Source organism: Tachypleus tridentatus, chromosome 8, assembly GCF_004210375.1.
Source record: "Tachypleus tridentatus isolate NWPU-2018 chromosome 8, ASM421037v1, whole genome shotgun sequence".
Taxonomy (NCBI): Eukaryota; Metazoa; Arthropoda; class Merostomata; order Xiphosura; family Limulidae; genus Tachypleus; species Tachypleus tridentatus.
The window spans coordinates 119,788,544-119,811,178 of NC_134832.1; the positions used below are offsets into that span (position 1 = coordinate 119,788,544).

At 35.9% G+C, this 22,635-nt stretch overlaps 1 protein-coding gene across 2 annotated transcripts in view; it reads left to right on the plus strand.

The window, feature by feature from the left end:
* The first annotated feature begins 4,562 nt into the window (after positions 1-4,562).
* Positions 4,563-22,635, plus strand: part of trus (programmed cell death 2 like trus) — a 30,620-nt gene continuing 12,547 nt past the window's right edge. Inside the window, exons 1-2 of one of the 2 annotated variants that reach the window (XM_076451219.1) lie at positions 4,563-4,605; positions 9,080-9,189. In XM_076451219.1, the coding sequence (XP_076307334.1) occupies positions 4,578-4,605; positions 9,080-9,189 (138 nt within the window). In that variant the 5' untranslated portion in view covers positions 4,563-4,577. Of the gene's footprint in view, positions 4,606-8,602; positions 8,759-9,079; positions 9,190-22,635 lie in introns of those variants that run through there. The other variant, XM_076451220.1, reaches the window with a different exon arrangement.

Sequence of the window (22,635 nt, forward strand, 5' to 3'; positions counted from 1 at the left end):
GTCTGTTTTGAATATTTGTTCTGAACAGTGTCGAGTCGCGCCATATCAATTCAAACCTACTCTGAACGTACCTAGAGCAGTTACTTTTGACACAGTTCTGTCAAGTTTAAAAATATGGCAACCACACAGGAATTATACCTAGTTAAAGTACAATTTCTTATGTAATTATTAAATGTGTTTAAAATTCACCTTTAAACACTGGGTTAATGTTTATCATGTGACAATAACTTTGGAAGAAAAACAAACTTTATATCCAGTGTACATTAACCCTATCAATGATGTGGTTTTGAATATCGCTGAACTTAAAAGTCAGCAAATCAAATTTATACGAGGTCTGTTTCAAAAAATATGCGGACTGTTTGAATTGCGCGGCTCAAGTTGGTTCCAGTGGAATCCGTTTGGTGTTGCTAGGTTTGCACAGATCAGCTGATTACGACGCCATTTCCCGATTGCAGATATCTTCATTTGTGTATTAGCTACGCGGTTTTAAGTGAAGTGACTTTTTTTCGTTTGGCGGATTTCAGAATGAATGACCTGAAGGAGAAACGACTTGCTGTGAAATTTTGTGTTAAACTTGGAAAATCTGCGACTGAAACTTTTGCTATGCTTAACACGGCTAACGATGATGTTGCTTAGAAGCGTACGGCATGTTTCAAGTAGCATGAACGTTTCAAGGATGGTCGACAGTCCATTGAAGGTGATGAGCGTCCCGGGCGTCCTTCCACGTCAACTGACGACCCACACGTCGACAAAATCAACACCCTGGTGCGGGCAAATCGACGTCTGACTGTCAGGGAGCTTGCTGAAGAGTGTGGGATATCAATTGGATCTTGTTACGAGATTTTGACCGAAAAATTGAAGATGCACCGCGTTGCTGCGAAATTCAGCCCTCAGAACTCGCGTGTTTTTGGCCAAACACTCGATCACTGTTCTTCCCCACCCACCCTACTCACCTGACCTTGCTTCTTGCGATGTTTTCTTGTTCCCCAACCTCAAAAGACCCTTGAAAGGAAGAAGATTTGAGACGATTCCCGAGATTAAGGCAAATGCGACGAAGAACCTGGAGGACATTACAAAAGAAGCGTACCAGGACTATTTCAACAAGTGGAAACACCGTTGGGATAAGTGTGTGCGTTGGGGAGGAGAGTACTTTGAAGGGATCCCAGACCTGTAACTTCTAAATAAAGTACATTTTGTTTTACGACGTCAGTCCGCGTATTTTTTGAACAGTCCTCGTATGCTCATATACTTTACATAATATTACAAAAATTAAATGTACATTCACGAAATTCTCGGTAATTGATATTTCATCAGAAAGATATTTTCTACTTTAAGGTTACTACGTTTCTTCATCTAGATCTCACATTTTTTATTTAAATATAACACACAATGACATGTTCGTTATCTGACTTCTTGAAAGTGTAACCAAAGAAATATCAGCACCATCTACATTACAAGTTGAAAATTTTATGTGAAGAACAAATTCCTCTGACAATATTACAACATTACATATTTACAAATTAAAAAACTGAAATATCTATGGATTACCAATATTAAATTAACTTTCTTAAAGAATAAGGTACAGTCAAGCTATTGGACAATTCGTGTTACACTTCCTACTCAGAGAAAGAATTTTACTGACCTTTTATTAATTAAATCGACTATTTTATTTTACCTAATATATCACGATAAAGAACATTGTTTGTTTTGTTTTTTGGTTTTTTTTCTCGCAAAGCTACACGAGGGCGATCTGAGCTAGTCGTCCCTACTAAATTAGGCAGCTAGTCATCACTACCCACTGCCAACTCTTGGGCTACTCTTTTACCATCGAATAGTGGGATTTACAGTTCTATTGTAATTCCCTCACGGTTGAAAGGGCGGGCATGTTTGGTGCTACGGGAATTCGAACCCGCGACCTTTAGATTAACCCACCTAGCCATGTCGGGCTTCAACAAAGAACACTGATTGTGGCTCTTCTACGATAAAAAGAACGATTTAATTGGAACTAAATTAATTAACTAATATATCAGTGTAAGATGAATTGTGTGACCACGGCCTCAGAGTCAGTTTGAGGCCTTAAATTGATGCTAATGTGACCACTATAGCAATATTTTGGCAAACAGGACATACAATTGGTCTTAAAGTATAAAACGTTCGATTGTTTGGTAATCCGTGATCAGAAGGGCTATTATTTACGTTTCTTTTTGTGTGAGAATGGAGAAAGTGTTTAAAATTGACAAAGCACACGTCTGTGACAAAAGTTTTGTATTTATTTTATAACATTTCAAGCAAAAGTTCTGAGTCAATTTAAACCGTATTTATAAAAAGCGACTTAGGCAGAATTGTTGAAGAGTTAGAATATGGAGATCCTAAATTATGTACGTAGTGGGCCCGGCATGGCCAGATGGTTAAGGCACTCGACTCGTAATCTGAGGGTCGCGGGCTTAACTTCCCGCCACACCAAACATTCTCGCCCTTTCAGCCGTTGGGGCATTATAATGGAACTGCAGGTCGAACTATTCGTGGGTAAAAGAATAGCCCAAGAGTTGGAGATGGGTGGTGATGACTTGTTGTCTTCTCTCTAGTATTACACTGCTAAATTAAGGACGGGTAGCACAGATAACCTTGGTGTAGCTTTGCGAGAAATTAAAAAAACAAAGAAATAAATAATGTAGTACTGCGTGGAGGACGGTAACACAAATATTGGTATATCAAAGATTGTTGAAGCGTCTCTATAAATAATTTTAAAAACAGAAAACAAAGAAAACCGAATTAATTTCCCCCAGTGGCACAGCGACGTGTCTGCGGTCTCACATCGCTAGAAACCGGGTTTCGATACCTGTGGTGGGCAGAACACAGATTGCTCTTTGCGTAACTTTGTGTTTAATTCCAAGCAAACAATCAATCAATTTATAAATTAAAAGTGCACAGAAAAATAATAAATATAAATTCGAAAAATGATAAAATATAAAGTTAATAATAATTATAAAAGAAATGTGTAGAGTGTGTCAAGTTAACAGAGATAGGATAAAGACAGAAGCTGCAATCGCTTTAAAAAACGCTCAATTATTCTGCGTAATGCAAAATAATTTAATTTAAATATAAGTTTACGTTCTAGGCTTTCACGATCATATTTAATGTAAGGGGCTTGTAATAAAACGAGAACACTCGAGTCGTGAATTCTGCTGTGGTCCGGTAAGTGGAAATGTTTGGGAAATGGGTGGTCTGCAGTATTGTTGTATATAAGTTAAAGAGGTTCGCAGAATCTGTCACCTAATATGGACATAGTTTAACCAACGAAAAGTCGTTTACATCTTGTAGAACGAAGACAGTAATTAATACACTGTGATGTACAGGTGAATTAACCTTTTACGTGAAAGGTAGGACTAGAGAGAGTAGAGAAATTGGTGATATAATCACATGTAAGGCAAATAGTTCGTCTACATGGAAGGGCTCCATTAGGTTATGCATATGAAGACGATTTAGTCTGTAATTTGGAATGTACTAGACAGTCTTTCAAATTTCTCTCACGTTTGAAATAAATTAAGGGTGGTGTGGTAAAAATGTCGTTAAATGTATTGTTTCTTTGTCAGTAAGGTAAAGCTGCATTGGACAATTATGCTAATCTGTACTTGTTAAAAGTTGGTATATAATGACTAAAGGAACTCTGTCACTATGTAGCTTGTCCTTATAATGGAAACAATCTAAGTGATAGACTGAATGTGGCAAGTTTAGCCTTCTCAACGGTATTATTTGGATAGTTCTAATGTCTAAAATAATTAGTCGTGTTGTTTGCTTTACACCTGAAGTCAGCGTTGTCGGAACGCAATAGACGTCTCAAACGTGAAAATTATCCCTCAGGAATAGCGTGTTTGTGTTCAGAGAGATGGAAAGAATTAAAATAGGAATGGCTGTCAGTGGGTTTTTAATGTAAGTGTGGAAATATTAGTAGTGATGTTTAAAACGTCAGTGCTATGGCTAGAGATGTAGGAAGTATATTTAAGAGATGGTTGGTAAATTTCGACAAAATGAAAGAAAAGGTCGAGTTTACCTTTGTGAACAGTTAAAAGACCCACAAGTCGATGTACCTGATAAAAAATGGTAGGAAGTTTGTGGGTGAAGGAACTGAAAAGTTGTTCTACATGACCAACAAAAAGTTTTACAAAGGATGAACTTATTTTGATCCTCATGACAACACTTTGGAATTGTTTATATGTTTTTCCGTAAAAATCAAAAGCATTCAGAGTCAGTACCAAGTCAATCACCTGAAATGTGGTGGTTGTGGATGGATATAAGTTGTTTTTTTTCTTAAGAAAATGTTTAAGTAGAATCATTCCTTCGTTATGTGGTGTAACAGTGTATAGGGATTGAATGTACATAGTGAAAATGTAATCAATGGAGGTGACAGAGTCAAACTTGTTTAGCAGATTAAGGACACGAGTACTATATTTAATGAATATAGAAAGGGTTTTTACTAGAGTTTGGAAAATACTGTTAACAACATTATTTATTACAGAAGTAAGGAAAATGTTTCCCAATAGTGTTGTGAACAACAGCCACGGAGGAACATATATTTTATGTCTTTATCCACTGGATACAGAGAAGGTAAGGCATCTAATAGTTTACGTCATTTTCAATAGTAGGCCTCAAGAATTCTCAGATTAATTTGCTCGTACCGTATGTTATGGAAAAGTCTTTGTGGACACATAAATCGTTTCTGAAATCTATATCGTGTAATACGAAATAAACTTGCTAATTTTAATGTCTATAGTTTATGTATATTTGTAAACATTTCTTGTGAAGGTATTATCATGTTAAGCCTTCTCAAGGGCTTTGAAGTAGTAGACCGGAGAAACAATGTATTTCCTCATTAATATCTATAACATATTGTTGAAATAATAATAATAAGTAAATATCAGTTCAGTGGAGTAGTTACAGACAGAGACTATGGGGTGTCCTGAACGCCTGAATTTATGAATTTTTTGGGCAGTATGTAATGAAAAGGAAATTATGAGTTGTTGAAGTATAGGATTTTTACAAAAGGGGAAAATGGTTAGATTTGATAAGTTCTTCTGTATTGTTTTTTATGAGGTTCTGAAAACGGGGAAGGGTCTCGCGATAGAGAGATTTGTAGAAGGTGGAGTCGCTTAGTTGCTCGCTTGCCTCTTGAACACATAGATTTTTATGCCAAACAAGAATGACGCCATCTTTGTCAGCTGGTTTGATGACGATGTCCTTGAATGTCAGGGTGGAAAGAGAAAATCGCTCATCTGTGAAGAAGTTAGGCTTAGTATTAGTATTCTTCAATTTAATACCATTGATTTCAGCACGATAGTGGTTGTTAAAAGTATCAAGGATCGGGATATCTCCTTTTGGTGGTGACTAGTTTGGTTTCCAAACTTTAATAGTAATTGGAAGGAACAGTTGAAATGAGCGTTGCTATTGTAGGTGCGACACATATAGAATAAACGGAAAGAGTGTCAACAGAATGAACATCTCCGACTTGTATCACCCATTCCCTAAACACTTCAAATCCTCAAATCACAACGGGATTGATGATATGGGTATACATTTTTATTACTTGCTCTAAACAACAACTACGATTGTGAAAGCCTGCAACATAAATTCATATTTAAACTAAATGCTCTTGCATCACAAGGAATTAATTAACCTTTTTTTTAAGTGATCACAGCTTCTGTATATATCTCTTTGTCACCCATGATAATTATTATTAAATTGCTATTTTATAATTTTTCGAATTTATGTTTATTACTTTTCTGTGTCCTTTTAATTTTTAAAATCCAGTTTCTATCATTTTAATACTTGTTTCTCATTTTTAAAATTATTTATAGAACTGTTTCAACAATGTTTCTTCTACGGTTTTTGTTAATGCTGTTCACGCGATACATACATTTTTTTGTTTTTGTTTTTAAGTTTCGTGCAAAGCTTCTCGAGAGCTAGCTGCGCTAGCCGTCCCTAATTTAGCAGTGTAATACTAAAGGGAAGGCAGCTAGTCATCACCACCCACCGTCAACTCTTGGGCTACTTTTTTACCAACGAATAGTCGGATTGACCGTCACATTATAACACCCCACGGCTGAAAGGGTGAACATGTTTGGTGTGACGGGGATTCGAACCCGCGACCCTCAAATTACGAGTCGAGTGCCTTAACTCACCTGGTCATGCCGAGCCACATAATTTTGAATCTCTATGTTTTAATTCTTCAACGATTCTGTCTAAGCCTTTTTCTATGTAACACGGTTTAAACTGTTTGACGAATGGCTCTTGCCCGAAACATCGCAAAAAAAATAAAGTTTTTGTAAAACACGAGTGTTTTACCTACTTAGAACGCTTTTATTCATTATTTCATTATTTTTCCACGTCTTTTATACCATGTATTATTTGTGTGATGACTTATGTTAATATTTCTATCCGTGATAAATCATGTGTTAAAATTATTTAAAATTTCGTGGAGCCTTCGTTTGTGCTCTTTACCTCCCTTTCTCTTTTTTTATATATATACATGCCTAGTCTCAAACTCCAATTAACTAAAAAAGACTGGTGCATTATCACGAACATCCACGCAAAGTCCCTCAACTAAATCGTCTTGCTTCAGCATGATCTTTTGCTTTGCTTACGTGTACTCGTAAGAATTATCTGTACGATGTCTTAACAAAAACGTTTGGTATTGCTAAATTTTTGACGACTTAAAATGCCATGCAAAGCGCATGCAAAAAGCAGGAGCAATATATTAAATTTTCCTCTGATTAAAATAACTAACGATTTTTCACACATTTTTGTTGTTTTTAAACAAATTGTTCAGGCAGATAAAGAAATCATTTTGATTTTCTTTCAAAAATACGATTAATATGATGTATTTAATTAAAACAGTTAATTAACAAATTATTATTCTGCTTCACCAACAAAAGTGTTCAACAAATGTCTTATATAGTGTTGCGATCACTAATGTGTTTGTTGGCCTGATGAGCTCCACTATTAAGTAAAATGCGTCTTCAATAGAGGATATGTAGACGTAGTGTGGATGAAATAATGTTAACCACGCTTCTCGGAAAACTCTCAAGGGGTATGCTAAAGTATATAGTTATGGTGTGAACGCCTTTTAAAAGCTGATTAAGCATACTTATGATTAATTTTACTTATCATAAGACATCAGTATTAGGTCGGTTATACTTTAAACACAACATTATTTATTTAACCCTTTAGGGATTTTCAATAATTAGAATAATGGTATTTCGACCACACTAGGTTTGCAATATTCATTGCCAGCGATGTATTTCGCTCATTCCAAAGCTCATCAGGTCGCTGGGATACAACAGACAGTCTGCTAGTTCTTGAAATTTCTTAAAGGACTAGATAAAGAATATAGTGTTAAAATAAAATTGGCTTAGTACTAATATCGTATGGAAATATAATTATGCCTTACAGACACTGTCGTAGTTAAGGAAAGTGGTGTGCGGTCATGCCTCTCCCCCTTTGGCTTGTATTTTTTATTTTTCACAAGTATCCCCTGCAATATTTAATTTCGCTGTGTAAATTTTCGCAGTTTTATATAAGCTTCATCTTACATTTGGTTCTGGTTTGGTTTGTTTCGAATTTCGCGCAAAGCTACACGAGGGCTATCTGTGTTAACCGTCCCTAATTTAGCAGTGTAAGACTAGAAGGAAGGCAGTTAGTCATCACTACCCACCGCCAACTCTTGGGCTACTCTTTTACCAACGAATAATGGGATTGACCATCACATTATAACGCCCCCACGGCTGAAAGGGTGAACATGTTTGGTGTGACGGGGATTCGAACCCGCGACCCTCAAATTACGAGTCGAGTGCCTTAACCACCTGGCCATGCCGGCTCAAATTCCTGCATATACCACGGATCACAAGCGTTCACACAATAACAATTGTTGTTAAAACAAATAGCTTATATAGATCGCGGTCTGTAGCCCGGCAAGGCCTGGTGGGTTAAGGCGTGCGACTCGTAACCTGAGGGTCGAGCATTTGCACCCCTGTCGCACCAAACATGCCCGCCTTTTCAGCCGTGGGGGCGTTATAATGTGACGGTCAATCCCACTGTTCGTTGGCAAAAGAGTAACTCAAGAGTTGGCAGTGGGTGGTGATGACTAGTTGCCTTCCTTCTAGTCTTACAATGCTAAATTATGGACAGCTAGCGCAGATAGCCCTTGAGTAGCTTTGCGAGAAATTCAAAAACAAACAAACAAGATAGTGGTTTGTACACTACTGTGTTGGATGAGTTCTGGATTGAATTAAACATGTTGTCGGCATTGTATGATATATGGCGAACATCGTGTGATTTATACATTACTATTATCGTTATACACTTGTCTAATTCTTGAAAATTCCCAACGGGCTGTATAAATATTGTACTGTTATAAAATATTATTTGCCTAATTATGACAAGTATAATTAAAATATATATAGTGTTTTAAAATATTATAATCCTAATACTATTTGCTTATGACACTTATAAAAACTCATTATTTAAGCTTTCAATTAACCACAGACTAACAGATCAGGCAAGAGTGAGAAGTAAGTTTAATGAAGGTGTAAAGGCAAACGTTGGTAAATAAGTTTCTAAGGGAAAATACCTAAATACAAGCACGACGATTGGTGTCGAAATAAACATTTTCCGAAGAGTTTAGTGGTCTACGTTTTCAGGAAACGCACGTGGTTTATTCACATAGTTTTTATGATGTGTGTTAGTTGATGATTATTACCATATGGTAAATACAATTAAAATGACTCTGCAACTTATAAAACATAAAAATAGTTTTTAAGGCAAATATTTGTTTGTATTTTATTTTTATTGTGTAACAAAAACCAGATGAGTCCCAAAAGTGACAATGAACTAAATATGAATTTGTTTAATTACATAAACTTATTTAAATTCCAATTAGGAAGAATGGTAGAGAAGCTATATAACTTTTATATTACAACTTAAAACGAAAACGGTAATTAACATACCTAACGCGATAAGTGGTAATATTAATAATGAGTGATATTCCTAAAATCTTGCCCAAGTTTAAATTTTGCCTTTTCTTCAGCTTCAGAAAATATGTCTGCACACGTATTGCTTGGTTTGAGTGATGAAAGAATTGTCGAGGAAGAAGAAGACCATTGCTCATGGCAAACAAATAAGTATGGAGGTAAACCGGTGAGTAATTTAAACAATTGGTCTTCAATTCTGCCCTCTTTTTACAGTGTCTATTTATTTTTGCATTTGGTGTTTGTCAATACATAAACATCTAGCAGATCACTACGTAATGTACTTAATTCTACTTTAGTGTGTTACCAATATTATTACTAACACTGTGTTAAATTATCTACACGTTTGAAGACAAATATGCATTGGGAGACTAATTTTATGGAAATCTGTAAGGTTAAGTTGCCTTTGAGAATATCAAAAAGCTCTTAATGTTAAAGAAGATAACGTTTTATTTGAACTCTATAGACTTGTATGTAGCCTGTCGCACCTAGGATGATAACTTAGGCATGCTAGGTATTAATGGCCAAAATACTTTTATTTTGAGATTACTTGTATGTCTATCAACTCTATTTCCTTATTTCGAAAAACTAACTTTTAAATTTGGCAAATTTGTATTGTAATATTAATACCCAGCGAGAAAGATTAAACTGTTGATGTAGATGCAAGAAATGTATGGAAAAAAATTGGGAAAATTTAGTAGTTTGATGAAACTGAAAGCTAATTCCTTAATTGGCAATTTGGGTTTAAACTGTTATTGTAATATTATTAAACAAAATTTCAGGAATACTTAGAGGCCCCTTGGCCCATTATGGTAGTATCTTTATTTTGCCAAACATCAATCTGCTTGTATCCAAAAATGACTTTGCACATACTCATTAAGCCATTTCTTGAATTTTTTAAAATTTTGTTGTTATCTACTATGTATGAAGGCAATCTATCAGGGACTGACCTAAAAAACTATTTAACTTGCAAACAACTACTACCCTGCCAAATCATAAATCTGTGTTTTCTAATCCAATCATTTGTACCATCAGACATGAAAAAAATGATGTGTCAGTCACACATATACCCTTTATCATATTGTACTTTTCAACCAGATTTTCTTTAATCTTTCTTTTCTCAATATATATAATCATTTTAAAGACTAATGTCCTCATATAACAGTTCTTTCACTCCAGGAATCATCCTAATAGCCTTCCTTTGAATCGTTTCTAACAACCCTGTGTCCTTCTTAAAACAGTGAACCCAAGACGGAATACAACATTAAGTGAGACCTAACTTCTGTTCAAATAATTATAACCTCCTCGACTTTTATTGAATACTCCTGTAGTTAAAACTCAGTTGTTGTTGTTTTTTTTTTACTTTTCCCACTGGCAACAACAAACTCTGAAAGTATACAAAGTAAAAAAGGTCATGAAACTTATAGCTTTTTATACATGTGTGTTTTTGCATAAACTACAAAAATAACAACAAAAAAGGTTATAATAATATATTTTTTAAAGGTATTAAAACAGGAATTGTGTTATTGTTGGAAAAAGTGCAACAAGGCTACAGTTGATTATTAAGGCTCATAACATAAGTAGATAAATGTGTAGAATTATACACAGATGTTTCTCTATATTAAAATACTTTTGTTTGTGAGTATACAAACTTATTGTGCACAATCTGCTTCATTTACAAAAACTGTCCAGACTCAAGTCCTTCAGGTATTATATATTAAGAAGTACAAAAAAAATGCATGTTGTGATGCAGGGCTGAAAGCTTGCAAATAAAATAAGTATTTTAATGTAGAGAAAAGTCTGTGCATAATTATAAATATTGTTACTTTTTTATTAGTGTTTTTACTAACATTGTTGTTCTAAAAGAAGAATTATAATTTATATTTATTTTATCATGAGTTGTTAACATAAAAATGTTATATAAATAAAGTTCCCAGAAAATTAGCTTGATCAATGCTGGTGAATGTGGTTGTTTTTATAATTTGATAGGAGAATGATTAGTGTGGTGTACTGAGGAAACTGTTTGGGATAGTTGCTCATTATTTATCTTATTTAGATAGACTCTTGTACATGAACATTCTCAAATTGAAGGACTGTAAGTAATGTTGTTTGTTTTGGTTTTTACCTCAGAAAAATCTAGGTCTTGACAGTTTCAGTGAATGAGACAGATTATGGAGAATGAATTTTTAGTATGAAAAGTACCAAAATGCAAATTGTGACACGGGCAGATTTACTACAGATGGACTACTGTGCACTGCCCATGGGACATGGTTCATAAAAGCACAAAACATGATTTATCAAATAGAAGTTTTTATAGCTACTTAGCCAACTAATGAGTTTCTATTCCATTATATTTCTGGTCTTAAATATTATGCCATCGAGTAAAGCATTTTAGGAAATCCAAAAGATCTCAAAATCCTGGACCTCTGAGTATGGATACATTGACATTTCATGATTTGAGCAAAATGGCAAAACTAAAACACTATTCAACTAACTTGAACATGCAGATTTTGAGGAGGTTCTTATTATTGTCTTTTTCTTTCTTTTTTAGAAAACAGTTATCTTTTATTTAAAAAAAGCACTTCTTCAAATTACAGTACAATGAAAACAGTTAAAACCATAAAAACAATGTTTTTTACATATTTCTTTTAACTAATCAGTTCATATTTTGTCAATTATTAGTTCTTTTAATATTATACATTTAAAAAAAAGGAAAAATTAAATACTAATAATTTATTTAGATAATCTTATTGTATTGCATTCAAATAGTATTACAGAGCACATAGGAAAATTTAAAAGAAACAATGATAATAAGCTAATGACACATACACACACAAATAGAAATTGAGTAAAATATAATTTAGTGATTATAAATGAGGCTGTGTAACTTATGTTTCAGTAAAAAAATTGTGCTTTATTGTTCTCAAATTAGAATCATAAAATCAAAGGTTTCAGAAATCTTCTTTGCTCTGAAGCTGAACTAGTATCAGTACACCCCTATTGGAATATATATATTTAGAAAAAAACTTGTTGTGTGAGAGATTTGGTTATTTGATTCTACATAAAACCTTTGACTATAATAAAAAATGAAAAAAAGAGAGAGAGAACTTTGATACAATACATTATCTCTTCTCACATAAATAGCAATTGTTATTTATTGCTGCCTTCTGTATGCAAAAATAAGTTTTATGCATACTACAAGTGTTTTCTTTCACCCTACTATTGGAATTCATTAAATCATCATGTGACAAATCTCCACCAGTAAGAGTGCAACTTTCATTATACATTTGACTCCCCCTTTTCAATTCTATTTAACTATCACTTCCCTTTTGGCAGTACTTTGTACAGATGTTTCTATTTGGTGCTTTTTGTGTGCTTTATGCTCATAAATTTAATAATTTTAATTCTAAAGTGGGATTTCTTCATTAATATTTTCTTTGCATTGAAGACACCTTTTACTTTAACATAATTTCCCAGTCTTTTTTTTTTATTTTTTACTTTTGTCACATTGGCATTTGTCTATCAAACATTTATTTTCATTCATATTTCTGAAATTAATTTGGAGATTCATGCTATCTCTTCACATATCATACCTCTTACAAGTGCTCCTTCATAGGCTGCAGGTGGGGTGACCTGTCATTGGATTTATCAGTGATTATTTGCTGAGAATTTTATCATTATATGGGTCAGCTAACTTGCTCCACTTTCTTCTAAAGAAGCCAAACTTGCTCAGGGCAATTAAGATTTTGATTCTCTCTTTCTTCCTGCAGAATCAATTAGGCTTAATATGGTATTTTTTAGACATTTATCAGGTATGTTTTGTTTTATTCATTTTACCAGTTTCCTATGATTCTTGTTCTTTGTTGCATTATAGTTCATTATATTCTGTCTCATTGATCTTAGGTTATCAGAGGCTTTGTTCTACACCTTTCATTTTTTTCATCACCATACAGTATATAATTCTTCAATACTTTTCTTGCTGATCCATTTCTTCCAGATTCATCATTCACTGCAGCAGGATGCTCTTTTTGACTAAGGTGTTCATGTGGTCCTTCATTGTCTCACTTCACCTCTATTTGAACCACTTTCCATCTTCTTTCTCTTAAGATTTGTTTCTCTTTAGGGTATGCTTTATTTGCCACTGATGTTTCATGTACTGTTTATCTTCCTACACATTTTTTCCTTTATCCAGAATGTTCTTTCCTCCTCAAACATTGGCAGCTAGGAAGGATAACTTATTTTCACTAGTTTCCCTTCCTTTCATTTCCCATCTTTATTTTAAGTCTGATACAGATAGATTTCTATGTACACTACATGCTCTTCACTGGTATATTTCCCACATTGTTTCCTTTTGTGGTGCCCTTTCCTGCTTATTTGTTCCTTGGCAACCAATCTCTGTTTGTGATCTTTCTCTTTCCACCCTCATCAGTTGGGTTCAATTTTTTATTTCATTGGGTTATTCCTCTTTATTGTCTTTCTCCTGTACTTTATTCTAGATGTCTTCTCATCATATTCAATGCCTTACTTTTCTGTGGCATCTCATTTACATCCTTCATTGAAGGAAACTTTCCAATCAGGCATGTGGACTACTCCTAATACATTTGTCTTTTACTATTTGCATGGGATCACCATTTCTTCCACTACAGGCTTTCATTTTTTGCCTATAGCCATTCTTCAGACTTGTGTGAGACTTAAGCTGGGTTAGTTACCTTTTATTACTTTCTTTTCAAGGGTTTTATTTCCTTTTTTATTTTAATTACTCATTGCTTGAATACTAATCTGTAGCAAGTGGTGCCTGAGCAGATATTTTTTTACTGTTTAAATCTGCTATCTCAGGCCATGTTGACTTATTTATTATAATTCTGGGGCTATGCAATACACGCTGCAGAGATGGGGTTTTCCACAAGATCACTTGTAGGTTGCTCCTTGATGTGGATTCCTGTATGTGGTGAGGGGACCTCCTAGAGAAGGTTCTGTACTTTCAGTTTACCTCCTGTGGGATCTAAACATCCACCTGCGTGTTTGCTGTGCATGGTGACTCGTGACGGTGAGGAGAGGATCCTGATGGTTGAGGGGTCCAACTCCAAAACATCACTTTGGCCTTGAATTCCTGTAGACGAGTGGTCTTAGGGTGGCCCTCCCAAGATCAATTTGCTAGTCCATTTGGAGTCCTTCAGGGCTGTGTTCTGAATGTCACACTTTTCATTATAAAGATTAATGCCATCAGTGAACAGCTACCTCCTACAGTTGCAAGTGGTCTTTTTATTGATGACTTTCACATCTTATGTCAGTCATCAAATATGAGGTTTATTGAGTGGACCACAGCAAATGGTTTTCAACTTTCTCTCTCTAAAACTGTTTGTGTATATTTTTGCTGCCAACTGGGTATTCATCCAGATCCAGAATTTTGTATAGATGATGTTGTACTTCCTGTTGGCTTTAAGGCAAAGTTCTTAGGTCTTATATTTGAATGTAAATTAAACTTTATTTCCCATATCAAGCAACTTTGTGTCAAATGTATAAGAGCACTGAACATTCTCTGTGTCCTCTCTTCCACATCTTGAGGAGTGGATCAACCCTCCTTGCTTAAAATTTATCGTGCCCTTATCCGATCCAAACTTGACTATTGGTTTATGGTTCTGCCAGAACCTCAACACTGAAAATGCTGGATCCTATCCATCATCAGGGGCTTTGGCTTTGCACTGGAATCTTTCGTACTTCTCCAGTCCAAAGTTTGTATGAAGAATCCCATGAACACCCTCTGCATATTTGCCATTTGCAACTGTCTCTTATGTGTGCTTCCAAACTTCGCTCTTTACCACAGCATCCTACTTGGGGTTGTGTTTTCCATCCTTAGTGGGCCACACTTTTCTATAATAGAAAATCTGCCATTGTTCCTTTTAGCCTTTGTATTCAGGCACAATCAGAAAAATTGGATATATCTTTGAATAGCATAGCGGTATCAACAGTTTGGCCTATTCCACCATGGCTAATTACTATCCCCAACTGTGACCTATCTTTGAGTCATCTGAGGAAGGCTGGTACTCCTGATTGGAAATATCTTTATTTGCTGAGCATCTTTCAAATGATCCATTCCTTCTCACATATCAAAATCAGGTGACTCTAAGTTCTGCCGTGATTTGTTACAGTTTGGTTGCAGCACACAGAATCCCCCTCTACAGTTTCTGCATTTGCTGCTGAATTGTATGCCATTTCTTTTGCCCTGAATCATATTGAAACTATGCAATATACGAATTGTCAATCTATACTGATTCACTTAGCTGTCTATTGGCCCTGACATCATTCCATGTTCGTTATCATCCTATTCTTACCAATATCCAAAACAAACTGGCCCATCTCTCTCTATCATCTATCTCTGTCCAGTTTTTTGGATACCAGGTCATGTTGGTATTTGTGGGAATGAGCTAGTTGACAGAGCGACAAAGTCTGTCTGCTCTGGCTCTATCGTCACCCTCCCTGTTCTATACATGGACTATGGTCCAGTTATCAAAACCCAACTATACACCAGTTGGCAGTTGACCTGGAGTGAGCAATGAAATAATAAGCTTTTTCAAATCAAGCCTTCTTTAGCTCTTTGGCCATCTTGTTTCTGTAAAGATCGAAGGGAGGAAGTTGTTTTGGCTAGGTTATGCATTGGTCACAGTTTTGTAACTCACCACTTCCTTTTATCTGGTACTGATGTACCAGTGTGTGGTCTGTGCCACACTCAAGTCACAATTGTACATATTTTATTATCATGCTGTCATTACAACCAAGAACAGTGATGCCATTTTAAACATATTTTTGAGGTAGGTTTGCCCTTGACATTAGCCAATGTCATAGGTGATACTGGCTGCCAAACTCATGTTTTTACATTTTTAAGAGCCATTGGTCTTTTTAACTTAAGGTTTTTATTGGGTTATACACTCTTTTAGCATGATTTCTTTTACACATATTAATTTTGACCTGAACTCAGGACTGGAAAGGCCAACTTCAGGTGACTGACAGCAAGTTTGAACTTAATGCTTCAGTCTTCCTGGCAGGTCTTAGTTTTACATATTTTTACCTTTATTTCCACATACCATTATAGTGTACTACATCTTGTTTGGCACTGATAGCCTCGTAGCTTTGTGTCAATAAACATGAAATACCTATCTACCTCTGGGATCTAAACATCCACCCATGTGTTTGCCGTGCATGGTGACCCATGAAAGGGAAGAGAGGATCCAGGTGGCTGAGGGGTCCAATTTCAAAACACCACTTTGGCCTTGAATTCCTGTAGATGGGTGGCCTTGGGGTGATACCCCTTAGGGTCAGTTGGTTAGTTCACTTGGACTAGGATTAACCGAGTACCAGTGTTGAACATTCTCAATGGGTGTTGTTGACATTGTGTCTGATACTGGTGTTTGGGTATAGTGTTCACAAAACCCTGGAATTGCTGCAGTATCCTTGTTTGGCATTGTACTGTGTCCCTTCTTAGGGCTCTATGGTGGGTGATGTCAGTAAGCACTGAAATGTAGCATCTTTGTTATGGATACTCCCATTTATGGAAAGAATGAAAAAAACAACAGATTATTGAAAAATGATCATGCATGGACCACTTTGCTGTACAGTCAACATCACAGTCAGATTATGTGCCTCAATTTCTAATTATCCATTCCTTATCCCAGAAATCCTTAGGGCAGATGTCCCCCTTTTTTTTTATTCAAAACAGATTAGAGGATCTTGCTGGCTCTCCTAAGTCAGTAAATAAATTGCACTTTGGAGACATTTTGTTGAAAATATCTTCACCATATCATACCAAATTCCTCTTGAAATCGAAGAACACTGGGGATATATGCATTGAGGTTACTTCCTATGCAACTTTAAATTCTTCTAGAGGACTTATAGTTGAGATGGATTTAAATAGCATTCCTTAGTTGAAAATCCTAGCTGGTTTCTCCAGCTAAGGCATTTCTGCAGTGTGTGCCAAATCTCCACTTGCAAAGACAGAATTATGGTGCCTACCAATGTTCTAATATTGCATTTTACATCACCACGTCCTCCTGCCACAGTCAAAGCAGGTTATCTGAACTGCCAGATAAAGCCATACATTCCCAACCCTCACATGTTTCCATTGTCAATGGTTTGGTCACTCAAAGACATCATGTTATGGTTCTTTAACATGTGCTTGTTGTGGTGGCAAAGACCACAATACATGTGAGTGTAAACTAGAACCATGCTGTGTTAACTGTAGTGGTTGACACTCCTCTTACTCTATTTCTTGCTCTAAATAAGTGGTGGAAAAAGTGATGCAATGCTTGGAGACTCTAAATAATATCTCCTACCCAGAGGCTCAGAAATTATTATCCTCAACTCCATCTCAAACATATACTGCTGCACTCCATTCTACTGCAACAGTGTGAGTGCAGACAAATCTCTCTGTGCCTCTAGTAGAGCTGTTTGCAAAACATCTGAATAATATTTTGCCCTCCATGATTAAAATAGTTGAGAAATCTGTCTTCTTCCATCTCTGGCCCTGCCACTACTTCCAGTGACTGCACAGTTCCACTTTATTTGACTTTGAGTGTTTCTTTAGTTTTATCCTTTTATGCAGTCCTGAGAAGTAAAATGACCAATTCATTCACACCCTCAGTTGCTGGAAACGTTTTCTACAGACAGAGACCTGCCTGCTCAAATGAGGGCAGGATCCATGGAGGATGATAGACCTTTTTCCAGTAAAGAAAACAGAAGGGCTCCCTGCCACATTCTCCTCCACATAAATAAAAATGTTTACTCTAATCCAGTGGAACTGTTGGGGTTCAGATATAGATCAAATTAAGGATTCGATTGATTATTTTCATCCTGTGTGTCTCTCCTTACAGGAAACATTTCTGAAACCTGCTGACATAGTCACCCTTCTACAGTTTTGTTTGTATGGAAGTGACAGTTTGTGAGATGGATGAGTGCTTGGTGGGGTGGCACTGGTGGTTGATCAGCATGTGCCCACCCTGTCTTTGCCACTTGATACACTCTTGGAGGTTGTAGGCATCTGTGCTTCTTTGGGTTATACCATCACTATTTGTTCTCTCTACCTGGCTGCTGAAGAGACCTTGATGCTCTCATTTAGCAGTTACCATCTCCATTTTTAATTCTGGAGGATGTTAAAGGACAGTATCCCCTCTGGGATGGTGCTGATATTGATGGGAAGGGTTCATTCCATAGAGCATATGCTCTTGGATCACAACCCATCTTTCTTCACTACTGGTTTTTATACTTATTTTTATGGACCTAGTCAGTCTTTTACTGCTTTTATCCTTCTATTTGCTCCCTTTTACTTTTCTCTTACTTTTCTTGGATGGTTGACAGTAACCCACAGGGCAGTGATAATTTTTCTATCATATTGAGAGGGTCTGGCCATGGTTGGTGCCACCTGACTCATGTGCCTTGATGGAAGTTGGACCAGGCCAAATGGCTCTCTTTCAATGCTCTTGCAGAATTTGATTCTGCCATTGTTTGTAAACCATTGATAGATGACTATGTGACAGCAGTGACTTGACTATTGTCCAGGCAGCTGCTCAGTGTATTCCTAAAGCCTCAACACATTTCCCACAGTATCCTTATCCTTGGCAGAATCCTGCCTGCCACATAGAAAGAAAAGCTCAAAAACAGGCTTGGGATACCTTTTATAGGTATCCCACACTTTTAAACCACATTTCATTTCAGTAGGCTTGTGCACATGTTTGGCAAAACATACAACAAAACCAGAAGGAATTTTGGATTAAATACACTTCTAGCATCTCTTCTACCATCAGTTCTAAAGTCATATGGGACAAGATTCAAAAGGTTAGTGGACAGTAAACTTCTACCCCCTTTTGGTCTTGCTCTCTGATAGCCAGGAAGTTGCTGATGCCCAGAGCAGAGCATCACCAATACTCTTGACAAAAGCTTTTCTTGAGCATCTAGCACTTCTGCTTCATCCCCCATATTTTTAGCCATCAAGACATGGGCAGAGAGACCACCTCTTTCCTTTTGGACTGACCGACTCTGTGACTATAATCACCCCTTTACGCTGGTGGAACTCAAGCTTGCTCTTCATCGGTCTGGCAGTACATTAGTTAAACCCTATGATATTCATTATGAGATGCCATGCCATCTCTCTTCTGTCTCTTTTGCTATTCTTCTGGTTTTATTTCACAGGATCTGGCAGTAGAATGTTTTTCCTGATGCTTGATGCCATGCTATTGTACTCCTTTTCCTAAGTCTGGGAAGAATCCCAAGATTCCTTTGAACTACTGTCCAATTGCTCTGGCAAGCTATTCCTGTAGGATCTTAGAGAGGACAGTTAATGTTCATTTTATTTGGTTTCTCGACTGAAACAGCCTCCTCTCACCCACTCAGTGTGGGTTCTGACAATCAAACTCTACCATGGACCATCTGATTTGACTTGAAATTTTAATCAGCAAAGCCTTTCTTAAGGGACAACATCTTCTATTAATATTCTTTGACATTGAGGTTTATGATACAACATGGAGGTATGGCATTTTGTGAGACCTCCACTGATACAGATTCCGTGGCCAATTACCCATTTCTATTAAACATTTTTAATAGACTGGCAATTCCAAATCCATGTGGATTTGATACTTTTCTGTTCTTTCCCACAGGAACTTGGAGTCTTTTAGGGCCGTGTATTGAGTGTTACACTTTTCATCATAAAGATTAATGCCATCAATGAACAACTCCCCCTAGAGTTGCAAATGGACTCTATGTCAAAAACTTTCACATTTTTTGTCAGTTGTAGAGCATGAGATTTATTGAATGGCAGTTACAGACTGCCCTCACTCACTTACTGAAGTGGACCTCAACAAACAGTTTTATCTTTTCTCACTCCAAAACCATTTGCATGCACTTCTGCCACCAATGGGGGGGGAGTATTCATCCAGATCCTGAGCTCCATCTTGAAGAAAGAAGCTGTTCTTCCTGTGGTCACTGAGGCAAAGTTCTTGTAAAGAGTACAAGGGCACTGAACATCCTCCATGTTGTCTCTTTCACCTCTTAGGGAGAAGATTGATGTTCTATGCTAAAAATCTATTGTGCCCTTATTTGATCAAAACTGGATTATGGGTTTCTGGTCTATGACTCTGCTAGGACCTTGGCCTTGAAAATGTTTGACCATGTTCACCATCAGGGGCTTTGGTTCTGTACAGGGGCCTTCTGGATTTCTCCACTCCTGAGTTTGTACACTGAGCATCATGAACTTCCTCTATACCTTTTGCCTTTTGTAACTGTCTTTACTGTTATGCTTTAAAACTTTGATCCTTATCACAGTATCCCACCTGTGGCTGTTTTCCTCAGTGAGTCGTGCCTTTTTAGAATAGATGGTCTGCCATTGTTCCTTTTGACCTTTGTATCCAGTTGCAGTTGAATGAATTGGGTCTGTTGTTGGATAACATAGTTTTATTCACTGATCAGCCCATCTCACCATGACTAATTACCATTCCCAAATTGACGTTTCTTTGAGTCATTTGGAAAAGGTGGATACTCCCAATTGAAAGTATTGCCTTCTATTTGCTGAACATCTTTCAAACTGCCCTTCCATTTCCATTTAAATGAATGGTTTGAAATCAAGTGACTTTGTTGGCTCTGCCATGGTTTGTTGTGATTTGGTTTTTGCACACAGAATCCCCTCTACAATTTCTATGTTCACTGCTGAATTGTATTTCACTTCTCTTGCCCTGAATCACGTAGAAGCCATGCAGTACACAAACTGTACTATTTATACTGACTCGCTTAGCTCTCTACTGGCTTTGGAATTGTTTCACATTAGTTCTAACTCTGTTCTTGTTGGCATTTAAAACTGGCTGGTCCACTTCTCTCTTATCATCAATTTCTATCCAGTTTTTCTGGATACCAGTCTATGTAGGTATTCACGGGAATGAGCTTGCTGACAATGCAGCTAAGTCTGTCTGCTCTAATACTATCACCGCAATGCCTGTCCCATACATGGACTATGAGCCTGTATTCAAAGCTCAGCTCCACGTCAGTTGGCACTCAACTTGGAGTGAGCAATGTGATAACAAGCTTTTCCAGATCAAACCTTCTTTTGCTCTTTGTCCATTTTGTTTCCATAAGGAATAGAAGGAGGAAGTTGTGGTTATGCTAAGCATTGGTCACAGTTTAGCTCATTGCTTTCTTTTATCTGGTACTGGTACATCAATGTATGGCCTGTGTGATACTCAAGTTATGCTCAAGAGCAACGGCACCATTTTAAACATATTTTTACCGCTGTCCACCTCAGTTGTGCTTTTAAATTATTAAGGACCATTTGTCTTTTTAACTCTAAGATTTTAATTTGAAAATTGTACTGCTTTGTTTTAGCAAGATTCCTTTTTACATATTTTAATAATTTTACTTTTTTACTGGTTGTTTGATGCAGATAGCTCAGTTGCTTTGCACCAGTAAATGCTAAACAACCAATCACATGTAGGTTTATCATCAAGATAGAATCATGTCATCAGTTTTCCCATCCCATCTGCTTGATTTGTATGTAGATGTAGAAGGTTACATTTAGTTTAATATCTCTGTTTGGTAGGTTATGGGTGATTTTTATTTTTTTCTACTGAACATCCATATTATTATTTCATAGGTTCATGTAAACTCAGTAAAATGTTGAGTGAACTAATTTTTTTCAGTATTTTACCAAACAAAAATTGTATTTTTGAAGTGTTGGTACACACAGAATGTGCCAGCAGCCAAGCATTAACACATTTCTGTAGAATCTTAAATGGTTTTTAGTGAAAATTTTACTACATCTGTTGTTTTACCAGTAAGGTTTTATATCAGGTGTCCAGATATACTGTGATATTTTCAAGTGACAAAACTTGAGATAAAGGAAGAAGTAATTGTGGCATTTTATTTAAAACATTTAGATTTTGGACATTAAATAGTACATTTATATCATGTATAGTATATGCAAGTTTGTTTTCTAAACTGAAATTGTAATATTATTGTTATTGAATTTAGGATATGCAGGTTTCTAAAGCTAAAAAAACTTTTAAATGTCTAAATCTAAAACAAGAATTTTAGTGTATAATAAGAAATTTCAAAATATTTGGTGCATAGAAAATTATTCTGATGAGGTTATGGAGACAGACTATGAGAAGAAGTTAATGTATGCATTAGAGACAATTTACAAAAGTTTCAGAAAAAGTTGAAAGTAATTGTAAAACAGATCTATCCTTTTTGCAGTATTTAAAGTGTTATGCATTTTTATTCTTTAGTTTTTGTACAAGAAATGTATTAAAATCAGATAACAACAGATGTTACATAAAATAATACTTGAATGCAGGTAAGTTTTTAAATTTTAATGTACAGTGCATGAAAATTATTACTATTTTAAATAAAACATTTTATACAGCATTTGAAATTAGTTTTTGTGTTTATGAAAACTTATAAAACTAAATATAGAAAAATTATACATACTGAAATTACAAAACTGATAGCCTGTTGTGTGTTTTAAGTTTGTTTTTAAAGTGACACACTAATCTACAATATACATTTATATAGATATTTAACTTAGTTTTACTGGAATTTATTCAAAACAAGCTATTAAACAGACAACTATGATTGAAAATAT